This window comes from Amblyraja radiata, chromosome 24, assembly GCF_010909765.2.
Source record: "Amblyraja radiata isolate CabotCenter1 chromosome 24, sAmbRad1.1.pri, whole genome shotgun sequence".
Classification (NCBI taxonomy): domain Eukaryota; kingdom Metazoa; phylum Chordata; class Chondrichthyes; order Rajiformes; family Rajidae; genus Amblyraja; species Amblyraja radiata.
This window is the reverse complement of record NC_045979.1, coordinates 25,325,767-25,351,989: the sequence shown is the minus strand read 5'-3', so window position 1 is coordinate 25,351,989 and position 26,223 is coordinate 25,325,767. Positions and strand designations below refer to the sequence as shown.

Genomic DNA, 26,223 nt, shown 5'->3' with positions numbered 1-26,223 from the left:
TCGCTGGAGCTATGAGGCAGTGGCTCTAATAGCTGTGCCACTGTAACAACCTCTGGATTACTATTACAGCTACATATCGGGCGGCACAGCGGCGCAGCGGAAGAGTTGCACCCTAACAGCGCCAAAGACCCAGGTTCGATCCGGACTACAACTACCAATCATACCTTACAAGCCACACGGTGGGGGCAAAACTTGCCAAATCCCAATGGGGGCTGGATGCGTCGAAGCAGGGTCACCACATCCAGGTGTTTGATCCGACCCCTGCAAAGAATGAGGAAACCATCATCAGCAGTGTGTGTGTATTTGTGTATGTGCTCCCTCTCAGTGGGGAAAGCATGCATAGCCGTGAACGTGGATGTGTACCTGTGTTTGCATGTGCGGATGAGATTAGGCTGGATGGTAATTTTTCAACTTGTAATTGAAATGGGACAAATTGTCTTATTCCATGTCACACTCTTTTATAACCTCTGCATATATTTAATCTTTGTAGTGTGTGTGTGTACGTGTAGAAGTGAAACAGTGTTTGTGAAGGTGTGGATGTGAGTACCGTGGTGTGAGTGGGACCGGGGCTACAGGTGTCAGGAATCCAAATGTGGGGGTAGGAATACGAGGATGTGTGAATGTGTGAAAATGTGGGTGAGGTATGAGTGCGAGGGTGAGTGTATGATTGTGTACAAATATATGAGTGTGATATTAATGGATGTGTGAGTGATGTCTACGTGTGTCTGTGTGATATTTGTGTGCGAGTGATGATTGTGTGTGTTATGTTTGTGTGTGAAATTTATGATGTGTTTGTCCATTTGTATGTACAAGCACACACGGTTTGTGTGTGATGATTTTGTTTATGTGTGCTGTTTTGTATGTGTGTGATATGCATGTGTGCGGTTTGTGTGATGCTTTGGTAAATGTATGTATGTTTGTTTTGAATGTTGGTAAGTTGTGTGTGATGTGTACAATATTTGTATGTGTATGTGATGTGTGTTTGTATGTGTGATGTGTGAGTATCAGTACATGTGTGTGTATGTGTATGATGTGATGTGAGGGTGTCTGTCTGTGTATGTGAGTGTGTCGGTATGTGTGTGATATGAATGTGATTGAGTATCAGCGTATGTGTACGTGTATACGTAATGCTGTGGGGCAAGCCTGTGCCACGTGTACACTTACTTTGCTTCAGGATCATATTCAGCCCATATCCTCTTAAATTCATCAAGATGATGAGGGCCCAGAATGGACCAATCTCGTGTCAGATAATCAAAATTGTCCATAATGACAGCCACAAACAAGTTTATGATCTGCAAAAGATACCAAAGAAAAAAGATACATAATCTAGGCAGGCTTGAATAGTTGAATTAATGAAGCAAAATGTACCCAGGGAGCTTGAACGGGACTGTCACTGAGCACTGAGTGAAATTGGAACAAACCACATAATACATCTGAGCGGATGGTTACAGAGTGTTTTTTTTATGGAGAAAAGAGAGGCAGTGGTGTTGAAAATAGGGAGTTCCAGCTTCAGAAACTTGGCAAGGGAAGGTGATATGGGAATTATAGTCATAGGGAGGTGAGGCAAAGGAGAAATTGAACACAAAACAATTTAAGAATCAGGTTATTGCTTAAACAATGCCCATGTAGATCAGCAAACAAAGAGATCTTACCATGGGCACGCAGCTGAGATTCCAATCTGCGAATTAGACAGCACAGAAACAGGCCCTTCGGTCCGAGTCCGCACTGTACATTAACATCATTTACACTGATCCTTTATTTTTCATTTTTGCCACAGTCTCGTCATCCTCAGATTCCACCCCTCACCTGCACGAGGGGACAATTTACAGTGGGCCAATTAGCCCACCATCCCACAAGTTATTGGGATGTGGGAGAAAACTGGAGGAAGCCCATGCGGTGAACAGGAGAATGTGAAAATTCCATTCACACAGTGCCTGAGGTCAGAATCGAACCTGGGTCACTAGTACTGTGAGGGAACAGCTCTACCAACTGCACCACTCTACCAACTGCAGGGCGATTGACATCCCACTGCCCTGAACTCACTAAACCGATGATGTCTGCTGCTTGGGTTATTCTGGTGACTGTAGCTTTGTCTCTGAGTGTTGGAGTCATGGGTCCTTGCTATAGTCTGTGCAGGTAGGTGGGAGCAAGGTTGCAGTTTTGCTGAACAAAGCTCACCAGGAAGGCGCACAGCATGTAGAAGCTCATGAAGTAGAAGACTGCAAAGTTGGTTCCGCAGGTGTACTCCTCCCCAGGCTGGAAGTCAGACTCGGGGTCACACAGCTTGCCAGGCTGACATGCCAGCATGATCTCTTGCCAGGCTTCCCCTGTGGCACACCTGGAGATCAGAAGAGACACAGTCACCCACGACCAAGTGATGGGTTAACAATGGGCACAGCGAGATTTCCCACTCACCTGAAGAGCAAGAGCACGGCTTGGGGGAAGGTCTGGAAATTGTTGTTCCGATTTATCTGCGCCCCATCCACGTTGGCAATCTTGCCAAAGACCTGGGAACCAGGAAGAGGAACTCTTGAGAATAACAGCTCAGCCGTGCAGGGGAGGGTAAAGTGTGGTTTGGAGATGAATGGACATCAGCCATCCTTTAAAGTTCCAGCTGCAGAAACCTGCAGGTGCCTTCCAAGGAATCATCTGCAGCCGAGGATACCTGGCCTTACCTGCATTCCAATGACCGCATAAATGAAGAACAACATCACAATGAGAAGTGCCACGTAGGGAAGAGCCTGTCAGAAAATCAAAAGAAAACCAATAAAGACTCGTGCTCGCTAAATGTGTGTGATTACTTTCTCTTCTCACTCCCTGTCTCCCATGTGTATAGTACACAATTCGCTACTGTCTCTGATACTGGCCAGTCCCATTTAGTACAGTTGTCCCCATCCAATCTCAATATTACAGATGGGCAAAAAGAGACAAGGTTGTTGGAAGATAATGGATAGGAAGTGGTAGAGCTAAGAGCCCATAGAACCACAGCCACAGGATCCACATGTTTAGAGCTCTTTATTTGGTACCCCACACTCCTCCCTACCATTTGCTTCTTGCACTGGCTTATTGTCAACTGACTTCCCTCTCTCCATCACCTTAATGTGTTTGCTGGTCTTCCCCCATGCTTGCTTTGCGTGCACCATGCTGAGCTCCCTTACCTGGAAGGACTTGATGAACGTCCACAGAAGGGTTCGAACACCCTCTCCTCTGCTCAACAATTTGACTAGGCGCATCACACGGAACAGACGGAAGAAGGAGATGGAGATTCGGGAGCTGTCCTCTGACTCCTGGAAATCATCCAGGGAAAAAAAGAGTGGATTACGTGACGCACCGGTAATATTGACAATCAGAGCTGGGGATGGGGTGGGAAAGCACAGAGATTGAGAGGAGGAAATAAGGAGAAAGGGATGAGGTAGTTAAAAACTACAGCAGGTAAATGGTCAGAGATGGGAGATCATGGAAAATAATTCAATTTTTAAACAGACTTCCATGTCATCAGGATGTCACCAAGTGGTCTGCACGTCAATATCTTTCTTTGGTGTGTATAACGTAGGAAATTATAACATCGGACATTGTGATTTTGCCAGGGGATGTAAATAGACTGAGCAAAAACCTGGCTAATGGAGTTTAATGTGGGGAAGTGTGAGGTTATGTACATCAGGAAGAGCAATCAAAAGCTGGATTATTATCTAAATGGAGACAGTTGGCAAGTGGTGAAGTTGCAGGGATCTAGATATTGTTGTACAGATTGCACCAACATCACTTAATATTAAAAGGCAGGTCCAACACATATTGAAAAGGCAAATGGTCTTTATTGCATAGGGTTTGTCGTTTAAGAATAGAGAGGTTGTACTACAGTTACACAGGATAGTGGTGAGGCCATACCAGAAATACTGGCTAACTCCTGGCATGAGAGGGTTGTCCTATCAAGAAAGGTGCCGCACGATGGCTGCCTCGCCAACGGTCTGTCTTCGCCTTTTACATTCTTTGTGTTTTTAGTTTGTTGTAAAATGTATGTTTTAGCTTATCTTTAGTTTTCGTATTTATGGGGGTGTTAGGGGATACTTGTTTTTATCTCTTTCCTCGACGGAGATGTGACTTTTTCCATGCCGTATCTCCGCCTGCACTGCGGCCTAGTATCGTGAAGTTAGTGGCCTCTTGTTTGGGAACAACTTCGCGGAGCCTGCGGACTTCAACATCTTGGAGTGGGCGATCCCTTTGCCAGGGGTCGGCCTATGGTGCTCCAACCTGCGGGAGCTGCGGACTTTAACATTGTGAGGCTCGCGGCCCCTGGTTAGAGACCGATTCCGGGGACTCCAAGCCGCAGGAGGTTTGGCCATCCCGATGCGGGAGCTTAGATCGTCCGACGTGGGAGCTCGATCATCGGCTGCGGATGGTTCGACTCCCCTGACCGCGGGAGGAAAGGAGGAAAGAAGATAAGACTTTATTGCCTTCCATCACAGTGGGGAATGTGGAGGAGCCGCTGTGGTGGATGTTTATGTCAAATTTCTATGTAGTTTGTGTGTCTTATTGCTTTTTTGGTATGACTGTATGGCAAACCAAAACCCTTGTAGGTTGCAAAACATACTTGGCTAATAAATTATGATTATGATTGTATCTCGGGTTTAGAAGAACGAATGGTGACTTTAATCAAACATCTAGTATCCTAAGGGGGATCGACAGGGTAGATGTTGGGACATTTCCACTTGTAGAGGAGACATGGACGGGGGGAAGTAGCTGCAAAACAAAGTGTTGGTCATTTAAAATTGACATGTACGGAAATGTTTTCCCTGAGAATGTAGTGAATTTTTGGAATTCTGTGGCCCCGTGAATGGCGGAGGCCAATTAATTTGATATATTTGAGGTAAATATAAATAAATATTTGAGAGATTCAGTAGCCGAACGTTAGGGAAAATGAACCAGAAAAAGAGATGAGGCCAGTGGGGATCAACCATTACAATATTGAATGGTGGGGTAGGAGCCCAATGACCTATACTTTTACACAAGATCCCACAAAACTAAAGTGCTGATATGCATAAATTCTGCTATAGTGAAGTTGGTTGAGGAATGCCCATGATCTAGACACAGGGATAACTTCATCTTCAAATTGTGCCACATGTTTTTTTATATCACCAAGAGAACTGAGAGATTTTAACAGTGCAGAGGAGAGGGCTCAGCCAGTTTTTTGGCATTCAAAGAAAATGTTACTTACATACAAGGGATTGTAAAAGAGGAACTCACTACCTCAGATGGTTCTAATTGCAAGTTGTGAAGAAGGTTAAAGGCTGAGATCAATATACTTTCAGAAACTAAGGGAACTGGGAGATTTGACCTCGGGTAGAAGAGTGGAACTAAGACATACGATCAGCTGTAATTTTGTTGGAGGGGATTGAAGGCTTGATGGTTGACTCCTGCTTTCTTTGAGTTGATTTGTTTGAAAAACTGCATCTTTGATTGTGCAGAAGTCTGAAAGTCTTCAGCGCTATAATCCCAACCAAATTCATCTCCACACTCCTGAATCTAGGAGCCAGCAAACCCTCCATAACTCGATCCTTGACTTACTGACGCAGAGGCCACAATCAGTGACAATAGGCAACAAAACATCCTCCGTGACAATTCTCAACACAGATGCATTCTCAGGTCCTTTCTGTGGGCTGGATCTCACACAATGATAAGATGGAGGATAGGAAGGAAGTAGTGAGCTTAGTAGCATGATGTCAAGACAGCAGCCTCTCCTTCAATGTCAGCAAGATGAATGCTATTTATTGACTTCAGAACCCTGGGTGGTGTGCACCTCCCCAGTCAGCATCAATAGTGTCAAGTGGAGGTTGTCGAGAGCTTCAAGTTCCTGGGCTTAATCATCATCAATAATTTGTCCGAATCCAACCACATCAAAGCTATGGCCTAGAAATTGCACACATAGAGTGATACAGAATGGAAACAGGCCCAATTTGACCAGGCCGACTAAGATGCCCCATCTACACTGGCCTCACCTGCCCGAGTTTGGATGATATCCCTTTAAACCTTTCCTATCCATATACCTCTCCAAATGTCTTTTACATGTTGTTATAGCAACACTCAAATGCGTCTACTTCCTCAGAAAACTAATAAAATTTAGCATGTCTTCAACAACTCTTGACATTTTTCTATAGGTGCTCCATAGAAAGCATCCTGGAACTACAAGGATGTGCAGGTGCTAGAATCATGATCAAATCACAATGTGCTAGGGTTAACTCAGCGGATTTGGCAGCATCTGCGGAGGAGATGGACAAGTCTAAAGAAAAATACCGACCCAAAATATTGCCCATCCATTACCTCCACAAGCACGGTTGGACCTGCACTTTGCAGCAAAGATCAAATCGGAATGCATCACAAATTGGTTTGGCAATTGTTCACCCAAGATCACAAGAAATTGCAGAGAGTTCGGGTGTAGCTCAGTTGATCACATAATCTAGCCCCTCCTTTCATTGATTCCATCGACACTTCACACTGCGATGGGAAAATTAGCCAACATAATCAAGGACCATTCACACTCCGGTCATTCCCTCTTTTCCCCTCTCCCATTGAGCAGGAGATTCAAAAGGTTGAAAGCACGTACCACCAGGTTCAGGAACAGCTCCTTCCCCACTGTTATCAGACTTCTGACTGGACCTCTCATGAGATGAGAGTGTAGTCCTAATCTCCCAACCACTAGTAAACCAATACTAATACCAAGCTGAAGGACTGGGAACCTTTTAAAAAACAACACAGGGCAACTGAAAGGGCTATGAGGGGCGAAAAGAGCTCTGAACTCTTATTTCTCCAGTTCCTATCCAATTCCCCTCACACATACTGTACATCCTCTGATCAGTGTGACCTGGCTTCAACCTTCTCAAATCTATCAGCATGCAACTTCCTCAAGTGTTTCCATGTTGGGTGATATCTTTCCTTATGTTCCCTCCTTTTCTCATGTTCTCTCATCATCAAACCTACTTTTGACCCTTGTGAACTAATGCCCAATCGTCAGTACTCTAAAGTAATTAGACTGCTATCACTTCTCAAATCTACACCGATGCCCCCCGAAATCTCCCTAGACTGAAATTACACCTGGTGAACTCGTCTTTGCTCAGCTTCCTTGGGCTCAGTGCTGGTTATGACTTGGTTGGTGGTGATTTCGCTTCCTAATGAGATGGAGGGCAGGAGTGCAGGTGGCTCCAAAAAACCTGTGAGCAAAAATTACTGAGTGAATGCTGCAATGCTGTGAGACGTCGGCCTGTTCTCAGAGAGAGCATCGGACAATATGGCTGCTTGGTCCTTCAAGCCTTTTCGCCATGCTATATGATCATGGCTGATCTGTCCCATGCCTCAACTCCTTCCATGCCAATTCCCCAGACATCTCAAGGATATCTTAGAAAGATATTTGCTTTTGCTTTAAATGCCCAATAGATAGTGGTCAGTGAGGAAAGATATCTAAGTTCATAACAGGACCTAGATCAGTTGGGAAGGAAGGCCAATGAAAGGCAAATGGAATTTAACTTTGACAAGCATGAGATGTTGCACTTTAGTATGTCAAATCAAACCAGGGCAGGACTTACACAGTAAATGGCAGAGCCTTGGAGAGCGTTGCAAAACAGAAAGATCTGGGAGTACAGGTGTATGGTTCCAAACAGTGGTAAGTCAGGTGGACAGAAGAAGGTGTTTGCCATGTTTGCCTTGATTGTGAAGGGTACCGAGTCCAAATCATGATGCAACTGTATGGAGCATGGTGTGCAGTTCTGGTTGCCCAGCAAATGGGAGGATGTCATCAAGTTTGAAAGGTCAAGTAAAATTGCTATGGAAAACCTTAGCTATAACTACAATATCTGCAGGTATGTACACTTTGACCTGTAATATTTCACTCAAACTTCTGTCCTTCAAGGTTCAGCTTGTTTCTCCTAGCCAAAGAATCATCTGCACCATTCCCTCAGTGAGAATGAACTAAGAGTCGTGGTGATGACCAAATCATGCTTGTACTTTGTGCTTCTAATTTTGCTTTTGTTTCTGGTGGTCAAGATACTTAATTGGGATCTGGGGAGAAACTTTGCGAGTCCAACATTTGACTTGGCTTTATATTGGTTTTTGTTGAACACTGAAAGTTACAGGCAGATGGCTACTGTCAAGGTGGTACAGATAGTTGAGTAGTTGTCACAAAAAGGAAATAAAGTTGAACGCAAAAGAGGAAGTTATTGGCCAGCCTTAATGCAGGTGAAATAACAGGCACTGGAGAACCAGGTGGACAAATGACAGGTTGAGTTGGTGTCTATACTCGAAGACCATGCCGCTTGGTTGGTTAAAGTACATAAAGCTGGGATGTTTGTAAAAGCAGCATAGAAATAAGTAACTACATCTGTCAACCAAAGGTGGGTGAGCAAGCTGAAGGACTGCAAATGTCACCTGAACCTTGATCTGACAAAAGGACAGGTGGGTTCTTTACCACTTTGTTACATTATTGCTCAAGCAACTTACTCAATGGATTGAGGCTTCTGTTGCAATACAACAAAGTTGTGACCAGACTGGTGTCACTGAGTCACTGATTTACTCTGGAGTGGACAGGTCCTATTACTCGTCCTCCAATTACCTTTTGAGAATACCAAGGCTGTCATCTCCTTGCTGCAAGATCCATCTTGTCCACGGTTACAGCCTTGTCCAATCCCAAGCTGAGCTCTCAGTTGAAGCCCTCTTTGAAACTGGCCTCTTTCTTCCTTCCCAACATTGCAGGCTGCATTCATGCTTTAACCCAGGTGCTGTGATACTTACCCCCCTTACAGATCTCTGACGCTCGTTTTCTTCATACACCCAGTTCTGTCAGCCCATCATCCATTTTCGCTAGCCTATGTCAACTCGTAATCTGGCTATAGCTTGATATTGAAAACCTTTCTTATTTTCTAATCTTTCATAGCCCGCCCATTCTGATCTCAGTAACATGGTCCCCCACCCAGCATCTTCTGAAATGCATGTTCTCAAGTTCTGATTCCCATGTTTGTCCAACCACACAACTTCCTAAAGCTTTCAGCTCTATAAAATAAAAATGAGAAATGCTGGAAATCTGGAGAAACCAAAGGTAGATTGGGTGACCACTTGGCAGAACACCTGAGTTCAGTCCACAGAGGCAACCCTGAGCTTCCAGTGGCCTGCAAATCAATTCCACAACCTATTCATTTGTGGCCTCCTGTGGTTTAACAGTAAGGCCTAACACAAGCTTGAGGAGCAGCACATCATCTTCTGTCTGTGCAGATCGCAATCTGCCAGACTCAATATTGAATTTTACAACTTCAGGTAACCTGATTTCTGTTTGTATGGTATTACCTTTGTATTTCACAACTAGATTAATTTGTCTCTGTTCTCACCCTCGAACTGTCCCTATCCACTCACTGGCTAGTTAATCTTGTTTACAACCTATCCCCATGGTCACCTTGGTCCTACGCAACATTCCTCCCTTCCCCTTCCCAGTTCTAACAAAAGGATTTTGACCTGAAACCTTAACCCTGTTTCTTTCCCCACTGATGCAGCCTGACTTGCTGAGTAATTCCTACATTTTCTGTTTTTATGTTAGATTTCCAGCATCTACAGTTTTTTCTTTTAACTTTTCTCTTCAACTCTCTACTGCTCTTCTGTTCGAGGATAAAACCCACCATTTTCTTATTCAGCACAACATCCTTTTTGATTGATTTCATATTCAAGCATGTTCTGATGTCTCTCACCTTTGGACTTGGTCAGAGATGGAAACCACCAGTGAACTGGGCCTTGTTATGGTTCACCCAGGCTGGGAAATGCCAGCAACACCTTGCACCGCACTTATTAGAGAGGGAAATTCAACCTGAAATCTGCAGAACCAAATCTCATGCGTGTTTGAGGTGCTGTTAGGTATTGGAGTGAGAGAGAGGGTAAGAAGAGCCCTTCGTGAGAGTGAACAGCACAATGAGAAGGAGTTAGTGTGAGAGAAATGAGGGCAGAAGTGGCCCAGGATTTGGTCTCTGACCATGTTAATGAAGAGGAGCATTTCTCAGGCCAGTAATTCTTCCACCGAAAGAAGTCGGAGTTCATTGTCAGTAAGTGTTTAATCAGCTGGGAGAAAACAAGTGTTATCAGATCTATTTCCATCTACAATGAGTTGGTTAGGGACCATACAACTCAAAGAAGCAAAGTGAGGAGGGGCTACAGAACACGATTGAGGTTCGGAACACAGCATGACGGTAAAACATACAAGTGGGCAACTCCAAAGGGGAAATAATTGGGAGTATGTGTGGAAATGGCTGGTGCTGTGTCAGCAGAGCCAACCATGTGAGGACACCACACTGAGTGAACGCACGCTCACACTCACAACCTGCCCCTGTGACTGCCGGGTGAGCTGAAAAAAGACAAGATCCTACTTTTCAACATCCCAACAAGCGAACTTCACGTAAAAGTTAATTTGCTTTCCGTGGTAAGTGGTCGGACAAAATGGTGACTTTCAGAAGAATTTTAAAAAATATTTTCTTGGCGTGGAACTGACCATTTTCATCAACTAGCATTTATCTTCCCCAATCTCTTACAGCTGGGCCTGGCAGAGATTGAAACTGCTGGAAGTGGGCCTTAGTACAAGAAGCTTAGAGTGCCTATAGAGGCTTTACCCGAGAGTAAGGGGAATCCACCAATTCCCACGCCTCAGCCCATTACTGGGATCAGATTCTGAACTTGGATCCCACAGAATGGCCCATTACCGGGATCACATACTGGAATCAGATCCAACAGGATGGCTCATTATCTGGATCAGATATAGGGTCTATATCCCACAGGAGGCCCATGACAGAATCAATTACTGGGCTCAGACCCGATAGAAGAACACATCAGAGACTAGACCTAGAATCTAAAGCACAGCCCATTATTAGGATCAGTTACTGGGGCTACAATCTCACAGGATCTTTGCTTCTTTGTGTGTTTGAACCAGAGTTGATAGCTGATTATTCCAAATTTATAGTGAATTCCACATACCAAAGTGAAGCACACTTTGAAACACAGCACAACACACAGCCAACCCCACATGCAACCGGATATTTACACTGGAGCTGCATCCGGAGCTCAGGCAGTAGAGACCGCCGCTGGAAGCAAGAGCTATCTGTCGGAGAAACGAAGAAGTGAGCTGGGAGCATGAAAGGGAAATGAAAAGAACGTGAGAGTGATGGATTGGTCAATGATGGATAAGAGGAAAGGAAGAAACAAACAGAGACAGAGGGAGAGAGAGAGAGAGGGAGGGGGAGAGAGAGAGAGAGAGAGAGAGAGAGAGAGAGGGAGAGAGGGGGAGAGAGAGAGAGGGGGGGAGAGAGAGAGAGGGGGGGAGAGAGAGAGAGAGAGAGAGAGAGAGAGAGAGAGAGAGAGAGAGGAGGGGGGGGGGAGGGGGGAGAGAGAGAGAGAGAGGGAGGGGGGGAGAGAGAGAGAGAGCGAGAGGTGTTAAGGGGCATAGAGACAGGGGATACACAATAAAATAGGCCACCTTCCCCTCAAGCCTGTCCCACCATTCAATATGATCTGCCCCAGGCCTCTCAACACCTCTCCTGTAGCAGTTTCACATTGCCCTCAATTCATTAACCTTTCAAAACATTTATCTCCCTCCTCTTGAAACACCTCCAAGTGATCCAGCCTCCTACATTCCTTGACGGAGAATTATCCTGAGATTCACCATCTTCTCTAAGAAATTCCTCCACACCTCAGTTTTAAATAGCTGCTCCTTATCCTGTAACCAAATCCCCTCATTCCACATTCTGCTACAATTGGAAATATTGCAATATATACCCTGTCTTGCACCATCAGCAGAAGATCCTCAGGATTTTTCAGCAGAGCTCTTCCAGCGATTCATTCTTTGCTCAGAAGTCAACTATCTTGTGGCTCCTTTATGACATGTAGATGTTTTCATAAGATCACCTCATTCTTCTAAACTCCAACGAAAACATACTCTAGCTGTCTCTGATGACTAATTATTCATCCTATGAATTTGCCAAGATAATCTCTTCTGCACTGTCTCCAATGCTAATATATCTTTATTTAAATAAGGGGCCTAAATTGCACACGTTACTCCAGGAGCTGCTTTACTTGGTCCAATTATAACAACATTTATTTTTCTGAAGGTAGACACAAAATGCTGGAGTAACTCAGTGGATCAGGCAGCATCTCTGGAGAGAAGGAATGGGCGATGTTTCAGGTCGAGACCCTTCAGACTGATGTCAGGGGAGGGGGGCGGGACAAAGGTGAAATGTAGTCGGAGTAAGACTAGTTGGAGAACTGGGAAGGGGAAGGGGATGGAGAGAGAAAGCAAGGGCAATGTGAAATTAGGGAAGTCAATGTTCATACCGCTAGGGTGTAAACTACCCAAGTGAAATTGGAGGTGCTGTTCCTCCAATTTGCGCTGGGCCTCACTCTTCTTCTTCTTGCGTATGGCGTGCACAGCCTAAAGTTGTAGGTCAACTTGTTCTATTTGATCTATTTGTTTGTGCACATCGAGTTGATTGCATTAGTCGAAACAGGGTGGACCACGTGAAGGTTGCAATCTCCCACCATGGCCTCACTCTGACAATGGAGGAGGCCCAGGGCAGAAAGGTCAGATTGGGAATGAGAGGAGGAGTTGAAGTGCTGAGCCACCGGGAGATGAAGTAGGTTAAAACGGACTGAGCGGAGGTGTTCAGTGAAACGATCGCCGAGCCTGCGCTTGGTCTCGCCGATGTAGAGAAGTTGACACCTGGAACAGCAAATACAGTAGATGAGGTTGGAGGAGGTGCAAGTGAACCTCTGCCTCACCTGGAAAGACTGTTTGGGTCCTTGGATGGAGTCGAGGGGGGAGGTAAAGGGACAGGTGCTGCATCTCCTGCGGTTGCAGGGGAACGTTCCTGGGAAGGGGGTAGTTTGGGTGGGAAGGGACGAGTTGAACGGGGAGTTTTGGAGGGAACGGTCTCTGCGGAAAGTAGAAAGGGGTGGAGATGGGTAGATGTGGCCAGTAGTGGGATCCTGTTGGAGGTGGCGAAGATGTTGGAGGATTATATGCTGTATGCCACGGCTGATGGGGTGGAAGGTGAGGACAAGGGGAACCCTGTCCTTGTTACGAATGGGAGGAGGGGGAGTAAGAGCGGAGCTGCAGGATATCGAGGAGACCCTAGTGAGTGCCTCATCTATAATGGAAGAGGGGAACCCCATTTCCGAAAGAATGAGGACATCTCCAATGCCCTGGTATGGAACACCTCATCCTGGGCACAGGTGCGGCATAGATGGAGGAAATGGGAATAGGGGATAGAGTCTTTACAGGAAGCAGGGTGGGTAGAAATGTAGTCAGGATAGCTATGGGAGTCAGTAGGTTTGTAGTAGATGTTGGTTAATGGTCTGTTTCCTGTGATGGAGACGGTGAGATCTAGAAACGGTAGGGAGATGTCGGAGATGGTCCAAGTGAATTTGAGTACAGGATGGAAATTAGTGGTGAAGTTGATGAAGTCAGTGAGTTCTGCATGGATGCAGGAGGTAACACCAATGCAGTCGTCAATGTAGCAGAGGTGGAGTTCGGGGATAGGGCCAGTGTACGCCTGGACAGGGATTGTTCGACGTACCCTACAAAGAGTCAGGCATAGCTAGGGCTCATGTGAGTGCCCATAGCTATGCCTTGTATTTGGAGGAAGTGGGAGGAGTCGAAGGAGAAGTTGTTGAGGGTAAGGACCAGCTCTGCTCGGCGGAGGAGAGTATTGGTAGATGGAAATTGGCTGGTTCTGCGGTCGTGGAAGAAATGGAGGGCTTTAAGACCCTCCAGGTGGGGGATGGAGGTGTAGAGTGACTGGACATCCATAGTGAAGATGAGGGAGTGATGGTCTGGAAAACAGAAGTCATTGAGGAGACGAAGAGCGTGTGATGTGTCTTGGACATAGGTGGGGAGGGATTGGACCGGGGGGGATAGGATGGAGTCGAGGTATGAGGAAATTAATTTGAACTCCAATTCCCATGCAACATAGGCTGATCTGCCATTTGCCTTCCTAACTACAGACAGACCCAATCTTATGTCAGGGTCCTGTCCCAAGAAGTGTCCATAAGCCGATTTCAGAAACATTCATTTTATAGAGCAACTAGATCTATCACTATCTTGAGCTTTTGATCACTCATAAACCACCTATAATTCTTTCATTTCATTGAATATTTATCCTTATGCAATTTATTGTTAATGAAATATATACAGCATTCAGTCATCAACAAATACCACAAAACATTATTATTAATATTTTGAAAAATGAGTTGGGAGAGGGGTCAGGGAGGTTATGGAAGCATGATAGAGGGGTGGCACTGAGTTAAAAGCCAGAGGGGCTTAGGAACAGAAAGAGATTGGGCAAAGATGGCAGGCAGAGAGGAATGGAGTGTGAGGAAAGGAGGAGTAACAGCGACAGTGAGAGAGAAAAAGAGAAATCCAGAAAAAAAGGAAAGGAAAAGGGAGCAATGGCAAATGCAGAGGAGAAGATGGAGAAGGAGAGATGTGTAGAGAGAGAGAACAGAAAGTTGCCACACAGAAACACAAAGCTTCACATTGTTCCAGGACCACATCAAACTCCTCACTGCTCCTCCAACCACAGTTGCCCAATCCCCAGATGGTCCAGGATATTTCTGTGAAGATCTCTACCTGGAGTAATGAGGAAGGCTGAAGCATGGGCACACTGAGTCTAAAACAGTACCCTGGACACACTGGTTCATCTCTGGATTTTCCCATTATACGCTCTGGGCACTGAGATCCCATGTTACACCACCTTGGGAACCCAATGTCCTTAGTTTCTGACGAAAAGACGACTAACGGTCCATTTGCATTTCTGCTTACTCACTGCAGGTGCACCACCACTGGCTGTGTTTCTCATGGAGGATGTCAGCAGCAGTCTACAATATCAACAATATTCTGCACTTCCACCCATTTCCACCAAATCCATCTTTCTCACCTTACATTCTATCTATCAAAATTTTGCCCTCTTTCTGGACTGCCCCATTCCTCTTTGCACTCTCTTGCAAAGCACAACTTGCTTTCTCATCTATCTCTGCATAGTCAACAACACATTCAATCCATTTCATTAGGTTGTATTAAGTTGAAGCAGAATAGTCAAAGAGTGGTGGTAATCTGATAATAAAGGAAGGACAGCAGTGGAAAAGAATCTAGTTTTAAAAGACAAAGCTAGTTCAGTTTGGGTGGAGAAAAGGAACAAACTGATGCCAAAAAGACTGGGAAGTTACAGACCTCCTTGATGTTACTCGAATTGTGGATAATACATTAATCAAGATATAGAAACATAGAAAATAGGTGCAGGAGTAGGCCATTCGGCCCTTCGAGCCTGCACCGCCATTCAATATGATCATGGCTGATCATTCAACTCAGTATCCTGTACCTGCCTTCTCTCCATACCCCCTGATCCCTTTTGCCACAAGGGCCACATCTAACTCCCTCTTAAATATAGCCAATGAACTGGCCTCAACTACCTTCTGTGGCAGAGAATTCCAGAGATTCACCACTCTTAAAAGGCTTTGTACATTGGTTTCCCATGCACTTTGCAAAGTAATGACATATTTTAGAGATTTTAATCTTTATCTAGATCGGGATAAGTCAAACCGCCATCGTCCTGTCACACTATCCTGGCTACACTGATCTTTTACCAGTGTCATGCCTCACAATGCCCCAGATCCACTGACCAATTGCCACCGTCCAGTTTCACACTGCCCCAGCTACACTGATCTTTCCACAGGGTCCTTAGCACAATACTTTCAGTAGTGCCATTTTATTATTTCAACTTCAGTCTTTACCAAGATTCAGTGATACACAGACCTGCCCAGACTGTGCTTCCACAGGGTCCACCACCTTGGATGCACTACCATGTTCCACAACCTGTGTTACATCTCCCTCGGCGTGGCCCCTTAGCGTACTGTGTTAGGGTCGATTCTATGAGCCCTCTCCAAAATCTTTCACTATGCACTTCCCTCACTATAGTTGTACATTCCATTGCCTTCTGTAATCTCACTCCTCTCTGTATCCCTCTTAATACCATCCTGAGCAAGCTGCATTCTTCGTGAATCTTCGTGAGGTGCCTTAGGGCACACAGCAATAACCACCAACACCATAATCTTGCATCACATGAGTGGGGCCAATACAGCTGATATGATCCATGTTTGGTTTTACTGTTGTGCACCTGATCCGTAATCCACTCTGGATCTTCACTATAACATCCAGTGTGTTGGTGCAGCCATTCCTGAGATTCATCGTGGAGTTTGAGCTTACAACAGTGTCATATATTTGCTCTATGTGTTCTGCTAATAAAGAACAAATGTATGATGTTGAATGTCTCAGTGATATTGCTACATAAAACATGGTGTCAGAAGTGGGATCTACGTCTGCAACTGTGACAAACCTTCCCAAAAGCCAGGCACTATTCCTCCTCATTATTAACCATATTTGCCTGCATGAATGGTGGGGTGACCCCCTGGTTTCTGTTTGAGTAGATGGAATCCCCCTGTCACCACTCCTGCAAGGACTAGCTGATAGTGTTGGACACTAGCCGTTGACAGTGCCTGCAGCTGCCTGCTTATAGAATAGCAGGCGGCAAGGAAGGGAAGTGAGGAATCACACAGTGGCACTGGGTGGTAAAGGCGAGCACGCACCAGCATACAGCAGTACAGGAAGACCCAAACAGGTAAGACAGCAATACAGAGTGGTGTATATACGTACAGACACACAGCAGTAAGTGTAGTGCACACAGGTAGGCAGCAGTACAGGTGATACACACAGGCATACAGCAGTAAAGTGTAGCACACACAAGTATACAGCTGTACAGGATGGTACACACAGACAGACAAGTATAATGCTGAAAGGTACACACAGACACATACCGCAATAGAGGTGGTACTCGCAGGCATACAGTGGTGCTAGCTGGTACACAGACACAGGCATACAGCAATACAGGTAACACAAACACAGGCATATAGCATTACATCACACACAAGCACACGGCCAGCTAGCACACACAGCGGCACAGATAACAAGTGGATTCATAACCGAACAAAGTGACAATTAAAAGAGTGGACGACACTTTCCCAATTCGGCAGAAACACTGAGGCGTAAAAAGACTTCTTGTAATATGTGCATATGTACACACACCCACACACTGAGTCGAGGAACCATCAATTTGTAAAGGGTTCATCCTCTTCTGTTTTCCACTCCAAACAACAAGGGTATGCAGACTTTTTGGGAGAACCAATAAATTCTCACCAGACTGATGTGTCCAAATCAATAAACCTTCCCGGACTGGGAATCCCGCCACAGGTCCGGGAATCTCACCATCATGGAATATCCAAAGAGAATGAAAACAATGACTACAGAGAAGACACGGAGAAGATTCACCGGAGATCAGACAATTCCCCCCACGTTCACATTTCAAACCAACAGCATCGATACGGGCAGTGCTTTTACTTACATCTACTTCGCTGAGAATAACGTCAACGATACTTCCAATGACAATCAGGAAGTCGAACACATTCCAAGGATCTCCAAAGTAACCCTAGAAACAACCGAAAGAGTGTGAGTGTGAGAAGTCTGGAGAGCAGAGACAAAAGATGGAAGGGGACAAAATGGTGGGGAGGAGAGGGAGAGGGGAGTGGGGCGGAAGGAAAGAGCAGGGAAGAGAGAAAGATGGGAGGGGGGAGAAAGATGGGAGAGAAGAGAAAGGAGAGAAGGAAAAAGCAAATGGGGGTATGAAAGGGAAGGAGGTAGGAGGAAAGCAAGGGAGAAGGAGAGCGAGGAAGAGGCAGAGGAAGAGAGTAATGCCCCTGTCCCACTTAGGAAACCTGAACGTAAACCTCTGGAGACTTTGCGCCCCACCCAAGGTTTCCGTGCAGTTCCTGGAGGTTTTTGTCAGTCTCCCTACCTGCTTCCACTACCTGCAACCTCCGGGAACTGCACGGAAACCTTGGGTGGGGCGCAAAGTCTCCAGAGGTTTACGTTCAGGTTTCCTAAGTGGGACAGGGGCATAAGATAGGGAGGAGAGGGGGGAAGAGAGCGGCAGAGGAGATGAGAGCAAGAGGGGGAGAGAGCAAGAGAGAGGGATGTAAACATGATCAGTGGAGGCGGTGCTGGCTCGAAGGGCCGAATGGCCTCCTCCTGCACATATTTTTTATGTTTCTATGTGTAGAGAGCGAGTGGAACAAAAAGGGTGTGTAAAGGGAGGTAGTGAGGGGGTAAGAGAGGAGGAGGGGGAGAATGTGGAGCAAGTGAGAGTATGGAGGGAAGGGATGGAGGGCAGGAAGAGAGGACGGAGTGTGATGGTGGAGGGAGCAGGAAGAAATGAGGATGGGGAATGGAGTGAGGGAGGGATGAATTGAGAGTGAGGAGAATGGAGGGAGTGGGGGGGGGACAGAGAGAGCAAAGGGAATGGAGGAAGTGAGGCAATGATGGAGGGAGAGGATTGGGGGAGCAAGGGGAATAGAAGGTGTACGGTATGAAAGATAAAAAAAGCATATGATATGTTTATTTTCATAGGTCAAGGCATTGACTATGAGTCAGTAAGTCATGTTGCAACTTTACAGGACTTTGGTTAAGCTGCAGTTGGAATATTGTGTGAAGTTCTGATCACAAGAGGAAGTGGAGGCTTTACAGAAAGGAAGAGAAGGTTTACAAGAATGATGCCTGGATTAGGGGGTATTAGCTACAGGGAGAGTTTGGACAGATTTGGATTGTTTTCTCTGGAACGCTGAAGGTTGAGGTGAGATCTGATAGAAGTATATAAAATTATAAGAGGCATGATAGATAGGATAAACAGTCAGTAACATTTTACAAAGATGTAAAATCAAATACTACAGGGCATAGCTTTAAGGTGAGATGTGCGGGCTACGTTCTTTTAACGCAGAGAGTGGTGAGTGCCTGGAATGAGCATTCGGCAGTGGTGGTTGAAAAATATATATTAGTTCAATTTTAAATTTTGGAGGTAGGCATATGGATGTGCAGGGAATTAAGGTAGATAAGTGATGGTCTTGACATCACGTTCAGCACAGACATTGTGGGCCGAAGGGCCTGTTCTTATGCTGTACTGTCCGTGTTCTATGAACTAATCAGAAAGTGAGGGGAGCAGAGGAAGTGAGAGGGACCAAGGTGTTGAGGGAAAGAAGATGTTGAGGGTGTGAGAGTGTTGCAGGGTTTTAGCAAGTGAGGGGAACAGAAGAAGTGAGGGAGTGAGGGGAAACTGAGGGAATGGAGATTTTAAGGAGTGAACGGACTGAGGAGTATGAGAGGTTTGAGGAAGTGAAGGGTTTGAGGGTGTGGGGGGTTTGAAGAAATGGGGGTCTTGAAATCGAGTGAGGGGTTGAGGGAATGAGGGAGGTCAGGAAGTCAGATGAAGCGAAGGAGTGAGAACCGAGGAAGTGAGTGTGTCAAGGGCGTGAGAGGTTTGAGGGAGTGAAGGGTTTGAGGGAGTGAAGGGTTTGAGGGAGTGAAGGGTTTGAGGGAGGGAAGGGTTTGAAGAAATGAGGAGTTTGAGGGGTGAAGGGGGTAGAGAGATGGAGCTAGTGTGAGTAGACGTGGAGTATGAGGGTGTGGAGGGGGTGTGTGCGGTGGAGGGGGTATCAGGGTGGAGGGGGTATCAGGGTGGAGGGGGTGTGTGCGGTGGAGGGGGTATCAGGGTGGAGGGGGTATCAGGGTGGAGGGGGTGTGTGCGGTGGAGGGGGTATCAGGGTGGAGGGGGTATCAGGGTGGAGGGGGTGTGTGCGGTGTAGGGGGTATCAGGGTGGAGGGGGTATCAGGGTGGAGGGGGTATCAGGATGGAGGGGGTATCAGGATGGAGGGGGTATCAGGGTGGAGGGGGTGTGTGCGGTGGAGGGGGTATCAGGGTGGAGGGGGTGTGGGGGTGAAGGGGATGTGGGGGATGAGGGCATGCGCGGTGGAGGGGGTTTCAGGGGAGGAGAGTGTGAGGGGTGCAGGGTATGAGGAGCAGGTTTAAATGAAAGAGGTGAGGGATGGAGGGAGTGTAAGGGGTGAAGGGAGAGGGTGGTGGAGTGAGGGGGAAGGGGTGTGGTGAGGCGAGGGTGTATGGGGAGGGTAGAATGAGGGCGGAGGGGTGTGGGGGATGGAGGGAGTGTGAGGAGCTGAGGGAGTGTGAGTGGGAGTGGGTCGTGAGGGGAGGTGGAGTGTGAGGGGAAGGATGTGAGGGACAGAGTGTGAGGGGAGGGTGGAATGAGGGGTTTTAGCGGCTGTGGGATTGAGGGGAAGGATGTGGGAGAGAGTGTGAGGGGAGGATGGAATGAGGGGAATGAGGGACAGGGTGTAATGAGTTGTGGGAGTGTTCGGGGGGTGAGGGGAGGATAAAAAGTGGGGTAGTGTGAGGAAGTGAGAGTGTGAGGAACGGAGGTAGTGTGAGGGTGAGTGTGGTGAGGGGGCTGCTACAATAAACATTCTGGCTGTGCATTGTAAAATGGATTCCCCCAATTGAAAGCACGAGTAATGAGCAGCACTGAAACCCGTCTACTCTCAATTTGATCTCGCAGCAGGGGCCCAGCACACAGATCACTTCTGTTGCCTGCCCCTGACTGTGCCGTTTATTTTGGGCGGTGGCTGTGAAATGGATCATATTTCAGTGAAACGTGGCTGACAGCTCACAAAGTTAAAGTCTCCACTGGGCAGACATGAAAAGAGGAAGAATCAACAATGAACAGAAACACATTTATAGCAGGAAACCCTTTCCCACAGGCAGGAGGCCCCCCCGTTGTCAGAATCAGCACCGCCCCCTCACTCCAGCACTTCTGCGGAAGACTGCACCTCTGAGACCCTCCTCAAGCCCCTCATCCAGCATTTCTCAACCTTTTTACCCTTGCGGAACCCTTGAAATAATTTTCATCTCAGGGAACCCCTACACAAAAATTATTATATATCTTAATTAATCTCTTTCTTTCTCTTTCATAAACTTAAAGTTCATTAGGCAAACAATATATTTTTCTGATTGGTTTAAGCAAAATATAACACGTTTTTCTCAAGTTTATTGACAATGCAAAAAAAAATTTGAAATGAAACTGCTTGTTCAAGGGACCTCATAAGGAGGTTTTCATTCACACAAAAAAAATTATACGATTAGCCTATTTATCACTATTTCTCTCGGAACCTCTCGCGACCTCACGCGGAACCCTAGCGGTCTGGGGGAACCCCGGTTGAGAAACGCTGCCTCATGGTGTAGCAAGGCTCCCACTTTTCACGGTTAGGAAGAGGAGGGCTGCTGGTGAAAGATTGCTATTGCACAGTACTTATCTACAACAAAGTGTCAGTCAATGGGGTCGCAGGTAATCGAAACAGCAAGCAAAATCAATTTCCTCAGCAAACACGATTCTTTTTAAAGAACCAGAGAAACAATAAACAGTGTTTCCACCAATAAAATGTCCCCAGAAACATGCAGTGTGGAGGACAGTGCATGTCATTTATATCAACCTGACAAGAAACTAAGCAAATATTTGCACACCAGATACCTACAATGTGTTTATCTTTGAGTCTGAGCATTGAGTCTGAAGAAGGGACTCCACCCGAAACGTCACCCATTCCTTCTCTCCAAAGATGCTGCCTGTCCCGCTGAGTTACTCCAGCTTTTTGTGTCTATGTGTTTATCATTAACGTTTCATGATTTAATGTTCCGTGTCCAAAAATTGAATCATTTCACATGGACCAGATTCCACTTGGTTTAGAGGTAAATTGGCATGAGATTGACAGGGATATTTTATATTCCTGCTTAGTTTGACGGTCACTCGCGCCTCATCTAAATCATTCCGACACCTCCAGAAGGCCAACTAATGGGCCAGGGTTCTGCTGTCAGCACAGAATTAAATTCATAACTAAATCTGAACGCCACAGGCCTCCCAGCGGAGAGTTAGGGAGCTGCTGCAGAATCCAACAGGGAGAGGGACAGATTTCATATTATTACCCATATTGCCTTTGCAGCAGGTGCGGAGGGAGATGCCCCTGCTTGACAGCTCGGGACGTGCTGTCGTTATAATTACTGGGTGTTTGTTCTGCAAGAGGGGTGGAGGTGAGGGTATGGGGAAAGGGTGCAGGAGATTTAAGTCTGGTCACAGAAGGGGAGGTAGGGAGATGGTTGGAGAGAGGGAGTGATGCAGGACACAAAGATAAGGTAGAGGGTAGGTATGGAAAAAAGGGTGGTGAGGGTGTGGGATGGTAAGGGAGAGGAAGGGGCGGTGAGGGATCGAGGAGATTCATGAGGGAGTGAGTGGGTTAGGGAGGGGCCACAATGGGGAGGGCAATATGTGAGAGGGGTAGTGTGCGAGAGGAATATGAGGAGGGAGTGGGTGCGAGGGAAGAGGAGAGAGGGTGGTGCGGGTGAGGGTAGGTTAGGGAGGGAGGGGGTGCAGTGGGGGAGGGATATGAGGGAGGGAAGGGGTGGGAGGACAAGGGAGAGAGGGTGGTGCTGGTGAAAGTGCTAATAGTCAAATCTAATAGTCAAATCTATTAGAACAAAAGAATGGCTCGGTGCCAAGTCTGAATGACTTTGTAAATTATATGAAACACAATATGGAGGACAGGTTGTCTTTTCAATAAAGACATTAAGATGGCAGCCTGCAGTAATAACATGTGCTTCTTCAAGGCCTTAAAGAAGCCAAGATTGAAAAAAATAGCTAACGCTCCAGAGATAAGTAATGACTTGTCATTGGACAAGCTCGATTTGGACCCAGCTTTCCTATATTGTGAAAGGCTACAGAATCTATCATTCATGCCATATTAAGACTTGGTAGGAGTATTTTACTGATAAGAAAAATATATAATTGTGCTAACTCACCTTTGTTCTGTAAGTGGGAGCCCGAGAAGCACTGAGCAACGTTTGTGCTCATTGTAATCTCGCCACTTCTGTCTGACGATTTGATTAAAGATTGCCATGGTCTACCTTCAACGGTTGTTGCTATCTGCTTTTTAAGAAGCAAACTTTCACACGGGGAGGGTGGGTTAGGGAGGGAGAGGGTTTGGTGGGGGCTGTATGTGAGAGACTGTTGTGGGAGCGGGGAGGAAATGCGAGAGAAACACGCAAAGGGGGGGTGGGGGGGGGGGGAGGCCAGGAGATAGTGTGTGGGAGAGAAGGAAGGAATGTGGCTGCCAGTGATCCCAGATTGGACCGTGCCCCTGTACTTCAACTGATGATCGCTGCCCAGGACTGTGTAAACACAGGATTTCTTTCTCCGCCTGCCAAATTTCCTGATTCGAGCGCAGGTACTGAGCTTGGGTCCTCGCTCAGCTGAATGACTGTGAGACACTGTTTGTCCTGGAATATCTGTCGGCAGTGTCCACTGTCAACTCATTGAACACAACAGGGCAGTATGGTGGCACAGCGGTAGAGTTGCTTCCTTACAGCGCCAGAGACCCAGGTTCGATCCTGACTATGGGTGCTGTCTGTACGGAGTTTGTAGGTTCTCCCTATGACCTTGTGGGTTTTTTCTGGGTGCTCCAGTTTCCTTCCATACTCCAAAGATGTACAGATTTGTAGGTTAATTGTCTTCGGTAAAATTGCAATATTGTCCCTGGTGCGTGGGATAGTGCTAGTGTATGGGAGTCGCTGGTCAGCGTGGACTCAATGGGCTGAAGAGCCTATTTCCATGCTCTATCTGTAAACTAAACTAAATTAAATGAAAGTTACTTCTCCTACATGCTGTTTAATGCACTTTTACCAGCTGCAACTACTTTTTTACCCTGGAATTTAAAAGAAATTGAGCTCCTGTGGAGAACAGACTGCACCTGCTCGTCTAAGGGGGCTGTAACAGTGCTGCAGGTAACACGATGATGTCCAGTTAGTCAAATATGTCAGGGGGTCACTTCACTGTCCAGTCTAAAAATGGAAGGAGCTCGATCAAAATCCGAAGCACAACTTTGGACTCGGTGGGCCGAAGGGCCTGTTTCCGCACTGTTTCTCTAAACTAAACAAAAAAAAACTAAACTTCTGATGGCCTCACGATTGCCTGAGCAGGTGATAACCACAACTGATCAGACCACATCAGATCTGGGCTCAGACACTCTCCAGGGCGAATACCAACACTGTTCTGTACCTCACTGGCCGCCAGTCCCTTCCATTAGCCTTTTACCTACCTTGGCTTTGAAAGCGCAGAGTTTGAAAACCATTTCCAAAGCGAAGAGCCCAGTGAAGACCACATTTAGCATGTCAGACAGCTGGTTCATCTCCTCCGACTGCTCGTAGTGCTGTGGGTGGAAAACAAGACAGATTACAACCCACAGTGCTCTCCGTCTCTTATCCCCAATCCTGGAATGACAGGTTTCTGATCTCGGCATGACCCCTGATGTAAGCCACACTTAAATATGGAACGTTAACTCTTTCTTCCTTCTCCAAACCAAACCCCCACCCCATCACCAAAAAGTTTGGGTCCAGATCTCTCTACCCCACCCTTTGTGATCTCTCTATCACTGTCCCCCAATCTCCTTGGACTGTTTGCATCTTCTCCCTCAATTGAACGACTGCACTTTCCCATTTCTTTCCTCTTTCACTCTTCCAAGCTGCCGGACATGGTTTGGCTGGTGGCATTGCCTACTCCGATTCAGAAGGGTATTAGTTTAAGTCCCAATCCTGTGATCACTCGACAGCAATGTTTAGAGGCAGTGTACAGTCGGAGCTACTGCTGGAGCTCCAGGTTTTGTATCAAGATCATGTGTGTTCGGTGACTGCATTCCACCTCAGATGAACAAGCAATTTATCCCAGTATTCTGGGCAAGCTTGTGTGTGCACAGTGGCACAACTGGCAGAGCCACTGCCTCGCAGATCCAGCTACCCATGTTCAATCCTGACCTTGACCTCTGTCCGTGTGGCGTTTGCACGTTCTCCATGTGACCATGTGAGTTTCCTTCGGGTGATCCATATAACCATATAGCAATTACAGCATGGAAACAGGCCATCTCGGCCCTTCTAGTCCGTGCCGAACACGTATTCTCCCCTAGTCCCATCTACCTGCACTCAGACCATAACCCTCCATTCCTTTCCCGTCCATATAACTATCCAATTTATTTTTAAATGATAAAATCGAACCTGCCTCCACCACCTTCACTGGAAGCTCATTCCACACAGCTACCACTCTCTGAGTAAAGAAGTTCCCCCTCATGTTACCCCTAAACTTCTGTCCCTTAATTCTGAAGTCATGTCCTCTTGTTTGAATCTTCCCTACTCTCAGTGGGAAAAGCTTATCCATGTCAACTCTGTCTATCCCTCTCATCATTTTAAAGACCTCTATCAAGTCCCCCCTTAACCATCTGCGCTCCAAAGAATAAAGACCTAACTTGTTCAAGATCCAGTTTCCTCTCACATCCCACAGGATTAATTGGCCACCGTAAATTGTCACCAGTGAGTTGGTACAGGATAGAATCTCGAAGGTTGATCAGGACATTCAGAGAATAAAATCGGATTGTTGCAATGGGTGCTTGATGGGCTAATCCAACACATTGTGATGACGGACCTGTTTCCGTACCATACAATTCTGATTTTGAGTGCTGATCTGGCCATGAGCAACGTTATTAGTGGGAGCTTGCTGCGTGTAACTAGGTTACAGTCCTCTTTTTTTCTTTACATCTATGATCAAATCTCAGAAGTAATGGTCTGGACTGAAAGTAGCAAGTGACACAGAACCATTGCTACTGTGACCTGCTTCCCAGGGCGGGTGTCCCATTCAAGTCCTGCTGCATCCCCAGACACACTTGTTTGCAGAACCAAGCATTCAGAAATGCTCCAAAGATAGTAAGGTATTCCAGACATTCCAGAGAGACTGGAGAAACTCAGTTTAGCACTCCCTAATCTTTGATGTAAACTCAATCCCTCAACACAGTCCCTGGGCTCCCCAAACCCAATACACACAAACGCACAGCATCCCAACCCTCCCCCTTTCCACCTCCGCCACCGTAACCCCTCTGGTTCCAGGCAGCTCCTTTACTCACCTGCATCCCGAGACAAATGGTGTTGAGGAGGATGAGGGCAAACATGAGGTACTCAAAGTAGGAGGATGTCACCACATACCACACCTTGTACTGGTAAGGGTTCTTAGGAATGTACCTCATCAGAGGCCGGGCCTTCAGTGCGTATTGAACACACTGGCGCTGTACAGGAGACAGAAATATGATTAATAACAAGGCAAGGGGCAGGAGAAAGACCAATGGAGGAAACTAACCTTACCAAAGAGAGATGCGTGTGTGTCTGGGGTCTTTTACCCAGT

General features: G+C 46.4%; 1 protein-coding gene across 1 annotated transcript in view; it reads right to left on the bottom strand.

The window, feature by feature from the left end:
* Positions 1-26,223, bottom strand: part of LOC116986894 (voltage-dependent L-type calcium channel subunit alpha-1S-like) — a 122,180-nt gene that overhangs the window by 16,287 nt on the left and 79,670 nt on the right. Inside the window, 10 exon segments of the mRNA XM_033042671.1 lie at positions 165-261; positions 1,165-1,292; positions 2,179-2,338; positions 2,416-2,507; positions 2,676-2,741; positions 3,159-3,287; positions 11,057-11,113; positions 17,460-17,543; positions 24,101-24,211; positions 25,949-26,107. Coding sequence (XP_032898562.1) covers positions 165-261; positions 1,165-1,292; positions 2,179-2,338; positions 2,416-2,507; positions 2,676-2,741; positions 3,159-3,287; positions 11,057-11,113; positions 17,460-17,543; positions 24,101-24,211; positions 25,949-26,107 — 1,083 coding nt within the window.